The sequence below is a fragment of the Portunus trituberculatus genome, chromosome 46 (genome assembly GCF_017591435.1).
Source record: "Portunus trituberculatus isolate SZX2019 chromosome 46, ASM1759143v1, whole genome shotgun sequence".
In the NCBI taxonomy this organism is placed as follows: Eukaryota; Metazoa; Arthropoda; class Malacostraca; order Decapoda; family Portunidae; genus Portunus; species Portunus trituberculatus.
Window position 1 is genome coordinate 9133144 of NC_059300.1, and position 12157 is coordinate 9145300.

The 12157-nt window shown below is 37.4% G+C and overlaps 1 protein-coding gene across 1 annotated transcript in view; it reads left to right on the plus strand.

The window, feature by feature from the left end:
• LOC123519704 (cadherin-23-like) overlaps nucleotides 1-12157 on the plus strand; it is a 90688-nt gene that overhangs the window by 75130 nt on the left and 3401 nt on the right. The window contains exons 18-34 of the mRNA XM_045281205.1: nucleotides 1431-1566; nucleotides 1692-2012; nucleotides 2141-2305; nucleotides 2512-2691; nucleotides 2808-2953; nucleotides 3139-3320; nucleotides 3644-3867; nucleotides 4444-4632; nucleotides 5220-5352; nucleotides 5668-5822; nucleotides 6015-6254; nucleotides 6535-6720; nucleotides 6865-6972; nucleotides 7311-7538; nucleotides 8357-8555; nucleotides 9126-9270; nucleotides 9896-10018. Of these exons, the coding sequence (XP_045137140.1) occupies nucleotides 1431-1566; nucleotides 1692-2012; nucleotides 2141-2305; nucleotides 2512-2691; nucleotides 2808-2953; nucleotides 3139-3320; nucleotides 3644-3867; nucleotides 4444-4632; nucleotides 5220-5352; nucleotides 5668-5822; nucleotides 6015-6254; nucleotides 6535-6720; nucleotides 6865-6972; nucleotides 7311-7538; nucleotides 8357-8555; nucleotides 9126-9270; nucleotides 9896-10018 (3060 nt within the window). The remainder of the gene's footprint in view (nucleotides 1-1430; nucleotides 1567-1691; nucleotides 2013-2140; nucleotides 2306-2511; nucleotides 2692-2807; nucleotides 2954-3138; nucleotides 3321-3643; nucleotides 3868-4443; nucleotides 4633-5219; nucleotides 5353-5667; nucleotides 5823-6014; nucleotides 6255-6534; nucleotides 6721-6864; nucleotides 6973-7310; nucleotides 7539-8356; nucleotides 8556-9125; nucleotides 9271-9895; nucleotides 10019-12157) is intronic.

Below are 12157 nucleotides of genomic sequence, written 5' to 3' on the forward strand. Positions count from 1 at the left end.
CTTAGATTTGTTTAGATCGCCATATCTCGCCTCTTTTGCCTCCCCCCAAAAAACCCCCGATTGTCCACGTGCCCCCAAGCTTGTTGGGAGGAAGGGGTATAATAGAAAAGAATATGTAATTAGTTGCTGTTCTATAGATTTACCTAGGTTTTTTTAGGTTGTTAATTACCATGGGGGGTGGGGTGCGCAGCCCCCTGGCCATTTTACACGTCGCTACATCTAGGGATTTATGGGATAATTTTTGAGAAATCCTGATTTTCAGGGATTTTCTGAAAATTTCCCGTAGATTTTTTTCGGGGTCAAAATCAGCCTCATTTGCTCCCCCCCCCAAAAAAAAACCCGATTCTCCACAGTCCCCCAAGCTTGTTGGGGGGAAAGGGGGATAAATTTTAGGAATTTACACTGTACAGTGATTGTAAACATTTACCACCCTGGCTAGGTTAGGTTAGGTTTATGTTAGGGTTAGGTTAGTGTTGCAGAGGGGGGTTCCTGGAGGGCGCAGCCCCCTCGGCTAGGTTAGGTTACATTAGGTTAGGTTTATGCTAGGGTTAGGTTAGTGTTGTAGGGGGGTCCGGGGGCCACAGCCCCCACAGTTAGGTTATGTTATGTTAGGTTAGGTTTTTGTCCTTAGATTTTTTTGGGTCGCCATATCTCACCTCTTGGCTCCCCCACCAAAACCCCCGATTCCCCACGTGCCCCCAAGCTTGTTGGGGGGAAGGTGGGTAATAGAAAAGAATATGTAAGGAGTTGCTGTTCTATAGATTTACCGAGAGCAGTTTTGGGGTGAAGAACAAGTGTCTGGCGGTACACGAAAACATTCCTGGCTGTGGCTGGATACACAAAGAAGTATTCGGTACTACGGTAATAGCGTAAGCCAATTTAAGTTTGATTCACACTATCTCTCCAGTCCCTCTCCACTCTTGCTCCGGTCAAAACATATTCAATCCATTGGGAGTGGAGCAAAACCACCAGTGTGAATGCCTGCAATGAAATGCATGTAACAATATTAGACTGAACTGTGAGTGTAGTGCAACTGGAGTGATAGTGTGAATCAAGCCTTAAGAATGACTAACAATGGGGCAGCAAATATGAAGTTTTGGTGCAGTGCCAACACTGGGACTCCAGTAGTGCTTCGTTGGCAGAAGCAGTGGGATCAAAGAATAAGTCATTATAGCCATACTTGAGTTCAAAGCATTAGCTTGATTCAGAAATCAAATTATAGAACAGTGCGTCGCTTTATAAATCAGACATAGTTAAATCGCCAAAATTAATTATCTTTTTTATACGTTTTTCTTTTGGATATGATACGATTTCAAAATATTTCAGATGTGGGTACAGATATACTACATTGTGTGTTGCACAGGAAAACACCATCTGTTAAGTCAAGCAATCAGTTTATACATTGTACTAAAAAGCAACTTTTTTTCCAGGATATATGAGAATGTCAACAGTGGCTTCTATGTGCACCGAGTGGAGGCGGTGGACCTTGATGCTCAGCCCAGACTCCGGTACTCACTTGATCCCCAGAATTCAGAGGCCAGGAATGAGGAAGGGGCCATTGTCAAGGTGAGGACATTTTCCACGCCACAATCCAGAATGTATTTGCATTATTGATTATTTGCTGTAAAGGTATGCAAGTACATAGGAATGTTTTGCTCTGCCCAGACCAACTTTTTTATTCATTATTTCAGCCAACTGAATACAACTATATGAGTGCTTTTGAAATGAATGAAGTGGATGGTGTGATCCGCACTGTGATACCTCTGGATCGAGAGCAAGTAGAGATGATCCGCCTAGGACTAATATGTGAGGACTTGGAGGCTTCTACAGAGAAGCAAACAGCCACAGCCACACTTACTATCCTTATAGAGGACACCAATGATAATGATCCAGAGTTTCGGAAGCCATATTACCGGAGAAGTCTTGCTGAAAATTCCAAGAAAGGGACAACAGTCGCATCTGTAGTGGCTGATGACATTGATAAAAACCGGACTATTACATACTCTATGCAGGTAATGTTGAGGACTACAATTAAGTATTAAAGATTACATGATATAATCTACTTTACTTGGCTAATGCTTGTACAAGTATTATACTTAGTACAGTATCAGTTATTGTGATTTATTTCATCCCTCATTAGGGTCCCAAGGAAGTGCTGTCTCTTGTCCAACTTGACAGAGAGACCGGAGAGATTGTTGTTGTGGATCGAGTGGACAGGGAACAGTTTGCATGGCTGAACTTCTCTGTGGAGGCCACAGACTCTGGTGTGCCTCCTCGGTCAAGCTTTGTTGATGTTGTGGTTCAGGTGAGTGTGTGTTATTCCTGTCATAGAGATCAGGTAGTACATCCATTGTTGACAATTATCACAATTCTCATGACTAGATAATTGTTTTCTTGGTTACATGACACTGAACATGCCTTTTACCTTTTTTTTTACAGATTTAAGGACATGCTAAATCATAGAGCCTGAAGAACAACAAATAATTATCCTCCAAATTTCTCATCTTTCAGGTTATAGATGAGAATGACAACAATCCTACCTTTATCAACCCATTGTCCAACCTGACCATAAGAGAAGATGCTCCGCCAGGCACTTCAGTAACAACAGTCACTGCCACTGACCCCGACTCAGATGATTATGGCCTTGTTACCTACTTATTAGACAGAAAATCATCTTACGGAAAATTTGAGGTTGGACTGAATTTTGCACATCTAGGATGCAATTATTCTTTATTCTAATGAGAAAGTGAGTGAAGTATTGAAGTGAGTGGTTATAGACAGATCCTTATATTGTACTCTGTTCATAGATTGATCCAGACACTGGTGTCATTACCGTGGCCTCTGCCTTGAACCGGGAAGAGAGGAGCACTTACAACCTCCTCATTGAGGCTTGGGACAACTACCAGTTTGGATATGCAACAGGGGAATCTAGGAATGCCTTTATGCAGCTTGGGTGAGTCAGTTACTTGTTGATTTTTTTTATTTTCTTTGTGTTGCATTTGTTGTAACTAAATCATGTTTAGAGTAATTTAAGATATTACAATTGTTTCCAGTCCTATGGTATTATGGTCTGTTTATCTATGTGGAATATGTATTATGATTAGAGTAATATACATAGATTGCTTCCTGCAATTTCAGGGTAACAGTTGCTGACATCAATGATGAAGTGCCTGTGTTTGAGGAACGGGAAGAATGCACCATGATCACCGAGTTTCACCGGCCTCGGGAAACCATCACTGTGGTGCGTGCCACTGATGGTGATGACATAAATTCGCCCAATGGCAGGATCCTATTTTCCATTGAAGGTGGAAATGAGAAAGGTGAGGTTTTCTACATTCCTTTTTTGAAATATCATGTGGCAATAGTGTATATCAAAGTTGTGTGCATAAGGAGACAGTTACATTATGAAGGCAGATATAGAATTTACAGGAACCTTGTTAACCCAAACAGAAGTAGAGGTCATGTCAGGTTGCACTTTTTTTCATGTTTATATATTTTTCTTTTCCATGCTATAAATGCTACTGTGGCTACAATACAGTTTTGATTCTTGAAATAATATTAAACAAATTGTATGAAGTTTAAATTATTTGTACATCATTTATTGTGCTCTGGAACACTCGTTACATCATGTTTTACATTTCAGGTCTGTTTGAGATACGCAATATAGAAAAAACAGCAGCTGAAATATATGCTGCCAAGCCTCTTGTAGCCCAGTATGGAAATTATTCACTGCAGATACAAGCACAAGACAGAGGATTCCCACCAAACTCCGTCTTGTCTCATGTTAATATATGTGTACTAGACTTCAATGACCATGCTCCAGAATTTGTCTCTCCATCTGAAAATGTTACAATCAAAGTGCCAGAGGTTTGTAGACTGAGCTGCCTTTGTATCTTTTGTGCATCCTTATAATATTGACAAACTAAGTTTTTTTATGTAATTTCACATGGTTTTATTTAGGAAGTTAGATTAAGATCCACAAAATATGCCACATTGTAAGTTTTGGCTCAAAAGGATTTGCTTTCTTTAAAATCAGGAACTACTACCAATATGTGTAATTCTAATTCCTTTCAAGGATGAGAATGATACTTATATTCTTCATGTTTTGATATAATTTTTTCTCCTCTTTACTGTGAAAGTAATATTTTTAACCAACAATATACTCAGCATCTTGACTTTGGAAAATCTACATATTTTATTCTTAACTTCTGTTTTCCTCTTAGAGTGTATCTTGTGAGATAGTCTTGACAGAAGAATCTTCACCTTCCCTTTAACTTGTTTTGCATAAGAGATCAGTTACTAAGGGAAACAAAAATATAAATTATTGAACTATAAGATAAGACTGATTCAGTTTTACCCATAATTTTACTTATTGTTTTACACTGTGGTTGGTATGGGTTAATGATAAGTCTTGGGATACTTAGTTTAATACTTTTGTTACAGAATGCTACTGTTGGGAGCCTGGTGATACAGGTGAGAGCTACGGATCAGGACATTGGCATCAATGGAGCAGTACGTTACAGGATCCTAAAAGATGGTCTGGGAAACTGGCAGACCTTTACCATAGACCAGACAACAGGAGCCATACTGCTGCAAAAGCCTCTGGACAGAGAAAGGCAGAAGCTCTATGAGGTGAGTCTTTTGACCCATTATCCAGTCTATTGATAATTCACTGTAGGATATGGAAAGAATGCAGTATGTGTGTAATGTATAATAATATTGACAATGGTACAAGTTACTTCTCGAAGTGCTTAGTTGCAAACTGTCTGATTATGAGTGTCCATGTATAACTCTCTCTCTCTCTCTCTCTCTCTCTCTCTCTCTCTCTCTCTCTCTCTCTCTCTCTCTCTCTCTCTCTCTCTCTCTCTCTCTTCTGTGTGTGTTTTTGTGTGTATGATTGCTATCTTGAATATTATAATGCTGAAAGATAGCAAGTTTTTCAAATCCCAGGAGTGGCATAGGAGCTTGTAGTTATTGAAGGGAAAACAAAGTAATGCACTTCACTGCTTCTGGATTATTCTAAGTGAATGTGGTTCTGAGCAAGAGAGATAGGGAATAGTGGTAGTGATAGTGAATATTTTATGACAGTACTATTAAGTCATAAAGCAAATTTAATTATGGTATTCAACAAAAATGGTTGTAGTTTTGTACAGCAGCAAGGAATTGTAATTTTGACATTTATTGTTATTCAGTATTGTAATTTCCATTTCCTTTTGCAGATAAGAGTTGAGGCATATGACCAGGGAACACCAACACCACTTTCCAATGATCTTGATCTTGCCATCTATGTTCGAAATGTCAATGACTATGAACCACAGTTTGTTCAAGATGAAGTTGTCATGAATTTCACAGGTAAAAGGCATTTCTGTGGTTATGGTAATTACAAGCCTATGTCAGTTTCATCTATAAATCTCTGTGTGAGTGCACCATAAAATTAGTGGTGGCCATATGGCTGAACCACTTCTGTGCAAACATTCCCTTCTTACCTGTTCAAATTATTGGCCTCACCGATACCTCTCACACATATACTCATTTACCATACCTTTGCCACCTTTCACCATGTATATTTTAAGCATGATGATGCTGCATGCAGACAGATGTAAGCAATGTGGAAACAAGGAGGAATTGGGGATGGGAAAAGTGTGGCTTAATTTATGGGAATTCCAGAACACAAGTCACCAAGAGCAGAACGCTTCAAGTTAGTAGACACAGTTGACTTGGATGATGTGGATGAAGAGAACACTGCCCAGGTGTGCTACTTCATTGTTGGGGGAGATGAATACAACACCTTCAATCTGGATCGGTTCTCCCATGAAATAATGGTGAGGCTTGTAGTTGTGGTTTCCAGAAGAAACAATTGAATTGAATCTCTTTATTTTTAAGGTGTTTTTTTCATATATTTGTGGCATTTTAGATCATTCTTTATATATTATATATATATGATGTACCTCCGAGAATTTTTCTGTCTCTTCACTTGTATATGTTTATTAGTATAATTCAATTTCCTTTAACAGGCTGTCAAAGAACTGGACCGAGAAGTAGATGACCATTATACACTTCTTGTGAAGGCTACAGAAGACTGTCTCTCCAAACCTGAGCCTGTTTCCTTCTTTGATCCAAGGGATGACACACTTCTCAAAGTTCATGTCTTTGTAAACGACATCAATGACAATCCTCCAAAGTTTACCCGAGAGGTGTTCACCGGCGGCATTACTACTGCTTCAGACTTTGGTCTTCAGGTTATGAGACTGACGGTAAGGCAGGAGTGAAAAGCTTGTAGCAAGAAGACTAATACTAAGAAAAATGAAGTTCATATACTAAGTATTTTTTATCAGTTAATGACCATATGGCAGAATACTGTTCATTGATATGTAGATATTGTTCTCTTGTGTTTGATGTGTTTGGTCAAAGCTTACCTTTAAGCAAAAGAAAAAGTGTTACTTTAATATTTACCGTCTTGTCTTGCATTTGAACGCCTCCAATTTGTGTTCTGAAATTTACCTTCAAAATTACTTATTTGGGAACTGCTTTCAGGCTTATGATCCAGATGCTGGAGAGAATAGTCGGTTGCGTTATTACATGGATGGCCGTGTCCAAGAAACATTATCAGAAAACTTGGATAATGTTCGTCGTTCACCCTTCCTTGTTGATCCTGTGTCTGGAATTGTGAAGCTCAACTTTGATCCTCAGAAAGGAATGAAAGGATATTTTGATTTCAAGGTATATAAAAAGTTATATAGTGTAAACTCATTACTCCATATTAAGTGAACTTTGAAATATTATTTGTAGTTGATTGCATAGTTTTCTGTGTGCAATTATATAATTACCATGACCACATTCTAATTTTTTTTCTCTTCCATGAAGGTGTATGTCAATGATTCAAGTGGATGGGGAGACCGAGCAAGAGTGTTCATATATTTACTTCGAGAAGACCAAAGAGTGAGATTCATTCTCAGACAATCACCAGATGAGGTATGTCATTGTTTTGAGTCAGAATAAATAAGTATGTTATGTAATACCTCATGTTACTATGTCAGCATGAATTGCAGTTTTGCTGATGGAATGTATGAAACCACAGACACTTTTTATTTCTCCTTAAATGAAAAGTGGCTGGAAGAAGGTATTGAAAGTTGGTGTCTGAAACAAAACTAACTTTTCAGTTTGACAGTCATGGTATTTAAATGATTAACTAAAGTATGGTTTATTGTTTTTAGGTAATATTGTAAAGTGCCTCAGTATTTTCATTTATCTGTCAATATTTTTAATTTTTTACTTTTAATTTATCTGTCAATACTTTTAATTTTTTACAGGTTCGAGAACAAGTAGAATATTTCCGAGACTACCTTGGAAATATCACTGGAGCAATTGTTAATGTTGATGATTTTCGAGTTCATGAAAATCACGATGGCACAGTTGACAAGACAAAGACGGACCTTTATCTGCATCTGGTGGACCGCAATGATAACTCCGTCCTGGAAGTGAAGCAAGTCTTGGCTATGATTGACAAGAATGTGGAACACCTTGATCACCTCTTTAAGGTACTGTTGATGCAATGATGTGTCTCTTTACTTGTTTTTTTTTTTTTTAGTTGTTTATTTACTCCTATTTTATTATTATTTATTATCACATTGTCCAGATAGTTTGAAAAATTGTCATTTAATGCTTTTGAAACAAGGGTCAGTCTATGCTGGATTTTTACTTCTTGTTTTAGTAACATTAGTGATTTATGGGCAACCTTGATAATAATGTACTTCTTATGGGAAAGTATGAACAGTACCATGTCAGAAACCATTTCAATTTTTATAGGGCAGATTGGAATGCAGAAATATATTTTTTTAATATGTTCAGTAAGCTTTTGTAGAAATCACACAGTAGTGGTTTATGAGTAACAGTAATTATATACACTCATGCATGAATGTTTAATCTTGTGCTATTTGACTGTTAGTCTTTACATGCATTATTAATAAATGCTTGCTTTCATGGTATTTCATGGGGTGACATGTGGATATGTGCCATTGTTAAGATTTCTTTCTTGTGGTGGGATAATTAATGAACATGCTCCAAATCATATATGAAACTTTAACTTTTGTTTGAATGTAACGATGAGTAGGCATGAAAGCAATATTCATACTAGTTGAGCTATGGTGCTTGCTGGAACTGGTGAAAGGAAGTGATTAATTAGACAAAGTAGTACAATATGATTAAATAGTAGTTTGCTTGGTCAATGCATTTCTTTATAAACAGTGTTGCTTATTTTTAAGCTTGGTTGCTGTATTAATGGTGGATTTATTTCCTCCAAGACTGCATGATAACAAGAGGCTAATTCTTACTAACATCTTCACTACTGTTGCCATAGGAATTAAATGTGTTGGACACCCAGCGTGCCGAGCTGATCACCGCCGGAGCCAAGGAGGAAGATCTGCTTTTCCTGTGGCTGGTTGGAGTGATCGTCTTCCTCACGTTGCTTCTTGTCCTCACTGTGGCACTCTGTCTGTCACAAAAAGCCCGCTACTCAAGACGACTGAAGGCTGCCACTGCCACAGCCTTTGGAGAATGTAAGTGATCACTTTGTTGTAGTTATGTATGATGTAAACAAGAATGAATGAAATTTTGAAAAATAATTCTACTTTCCTGGGTGACTGATTTTGAGTGTACTGATGACAAATGTCATACTAAATAAAAGAAATTGAGCATTCAATGTACAAAAATGCATGTATGACTAGAAGGCTGAACATTTGTAGCCTTATAATCCTGGTAGAGCAGATTGCCAGTCTTGTGTTCCCATGTGTGTGTGCTTTGTGTGTATGTGCATGTATCTGGATTCTTTTCCTTCCTTTAATATGTAGTCTTGTGCTTATTTCTTGCATCCTGTTTAATAAGGCAATTGCTATGAAATCTCCTTTCTTCTTGTTTTAAAACTATGTATGGCATGAATTAATTTTTAAAATTTTAGATTTCTATTGGTGTAGATCTTTAAGATGAAATATATGTACTATCTTTACTAGTTGCAAAATATATTTACTAGTTGCACATATATAACGAGCACAATCCTTAATGTATTATCTATCTGCACACTTATAATGAGCACAATAGTGACCATCCACTAGTAAGTTCATTGTCTACAGGTTCACACGATCCAGGCCTCACCCGCACTTCTGCCGTTCCTAACACCAACATTCACAGCGTGGAGGGCAGTAACCCCATATGGATGTCTGGGTTTGACAATGACTGGTACAAGGATGAGGACTCCCTGAGGTATCAACAGTTTGTGTGAGTTTGCATGACTTTCTGTTTTGTTTATGATTTATGTATCCTGAGTTCATCAGCCTGTCAGGTGCCAGAGATATTTTCACAATTGTCCTCTTAATGTCAGGAACAATTTATACATTAACTTTTTTTTTTCTTAGTCTTGACTATATTTTGCTTAATTTTTTTCCTTTTGACTATATTTTGCTTAAAAGTACCTAAAAGTAAGTTTAAGTTGCCTTGCACAAGTTTTTCCCAATCCCTTCATTTAGCCACCACAAACTTTTATTGTCATTCTTTTAACTATATTTTGCCTAAGTAAATATAAGTTGCCTTGCATGAGTTCTTCCCAATTCCATCATTTAGCCACCACACAATGTCACTATTTGTACAATGTAGGTTTTCTTCACATTTGTAACTAAAAAGTACTTTATTACTTTACTATGTTGTTTATATAATTTATTACTTTATTATGCTGTTTATATAATTTATATAGATAAACACTTACTGGTTTTTCATTTTTATTTACTTCTAAGTAACCATTAAATTTCTTGAGAAAACTAAAAAGTTTCCTTGCAAGTGTACAGGAAAGTACATTTATAGATTCAGCTTCATAAGCTTTATTGTTTACTATTTGTTAACATTACAGTCATCAAAGTGAAGGAAATGACAGTTTGGATGACAATGCAGTGGACCCTCACAGCCTTTCTCCTCGAGGTGACCGTGATATGCCTTACATCACTCACAGCAATGTGCCCAACCCATTATCAAGGTGAGGTTTTGCTATCAATTGAATATGCTATATTTTCATAAACTGTGACAAATGAGGAAATGGTCCACTATTTTTAATTTAGGAAACAGGAATAAAACATTTATGGTACTAGTACAATCACTGTCTCATTCTTATGTACAGTTGCCAGCACTTGAATGTCTCTTTACCAATATTGATTCTTGGTAGCAACACCTGGAAGACCCCACATCAGATGAAGGCTTCAGTCTTCCTTTGATTAGTTCAGCTCCCTCTAAAACTATATCTTTTAGACTCCACTCACTTGATCTTCCCCACGTGGTCCATGTCCTGTCCTCCCGGTGATCAGAGCCTCACCTTGTCATCTCCCTCTCCACTACCCTCTGTGTGTTGTCCATTACATAGTTGTATATTTCAGGGTTCAAGCAGGGATCATAATGACTTTTCCAGCATAACAATTTACTTCTATTTCTTCCCAATTTACCTTTTTTCAGTTAAGGTCTCCCACCAGTAGTACTTTAATCTCCATATACTTCTTCCACATATATATAGATCATCTCAAGCCATTATCATCAGTACTTATGCTTTTTCCCTTCTATTTTCCTTCAAACATTATATCCCTGTCCTTTAAAATTTGATGTGATGTCTTCATATAACTTTGTCTCATGTTATACATACATCTAGTCCTTTTTCCAATATATAGTCTCTCACTTCCAGTATTCCTGATATTAATCTGTCTGCTTGTATCTCTTAGTATATCATCTTCCCAGATATGCCTTATGTCTATCTAGTATTTAAGGTTGATTGATATTTCTTTGTGTTCTCTGTCCTCCCATTTTTTTTTTTCCTTGACTTCATTTCTCAGTTCTTTTTCCCTATCTGGTTCATATCCCTCAATCCAGATGTTATATCCTGTATTCCCAGCCAGTTTTCTGGTCCTTTGCTAACAATATTTCTCCTTTTCCACTTAGTATTCATTTTGATTTTTAATGGTCTTTTAGTTCCCTCACTGTTTTTAAAGTTTATATATTTCTTCAATTTCTTTGCCTAGTCCCTGTTTCTCATCCTGGACCATTGAGATAATTTTCTTAAACCATCTCTATCTCCTCCTTTTCCCTTACAAATACTGGATTTTTCTTGTCTTCCTGCTTTGTTTCACTCATAGCTTCTTCCTCTACCTTCACGTTAGTGCCCACCTCCAGTGCTGCTTCATAGTTTTTTTTTTTTTTTTTTTTTTTTTTTCCAATGTTATCCTCGTCTCATTGTTCTCTCTCTATTCATCACATTTAATTTCCAACTCCACTGTGATATTATTTTTCTCATGTTGGTTCTTTCCTTTTTAAAACCTGAAAACTCCCCTTACAGTAGTAATCCAGTCCTCAAATTGTCTCTATTGCCTTGGTCTCACTCCTGGGCCTTGTCTTTGTTTACATGGCAGGCAGCACCATCAATACTTTTTTCCCCCTACCATTGTTTTTCGCTGTCAATCACAAAGCAGTTCACTACAATTAGGGAGACAAGAACACTACCTTACCTCCTCTCCCCCTGCAATACATAACCAGTCCTTGCTGTGTTTATCCAGTGGTGGTGTTGTTTACACGTCTGCTACACTGTGTGTGTGTTTCTTCCTATTTTCTTTTCACTACATTCACATACCAAGTCTAGCATAGCTTAAACTCTGTAGTCTTACTCCTCCTCCACTTGCTATGTGAATGGAGAACAAACAAAGAAAAATAGGAACACACATGTGACATAGAGAGTGGATGTGTAAACAACAGCTGCAGCACTGGATATATATATACTGCTGAATCTTAAGCACAACAAGGCCTGGTGATGTATAGCAGGGAGAGAGAGGGGACTAGGTAGTGTTCCTGTTTCCAGTATTGTAGTGAATTGCTTTGTGCTGAAATGGTAAATAAATAGTATATATAGATGGTTCTGCCAGGTATGTAAAGAAAGAGCATGAGAGCCAGAAGTGAGGCCCAAGTGTTAGAAACACTATCGGGACTGAGACAACTGGAAGATTAGATAGAGTACTGTAGAGAAAGATTATACTAGTGGACAAAGACGTTAGGTGTATGATTGCTGCAATACTTGAAGATAACAACTAATGAGATGAGATGAAATTGAAAAGGTATGAGAAACACATGCAATTCTTGAGCA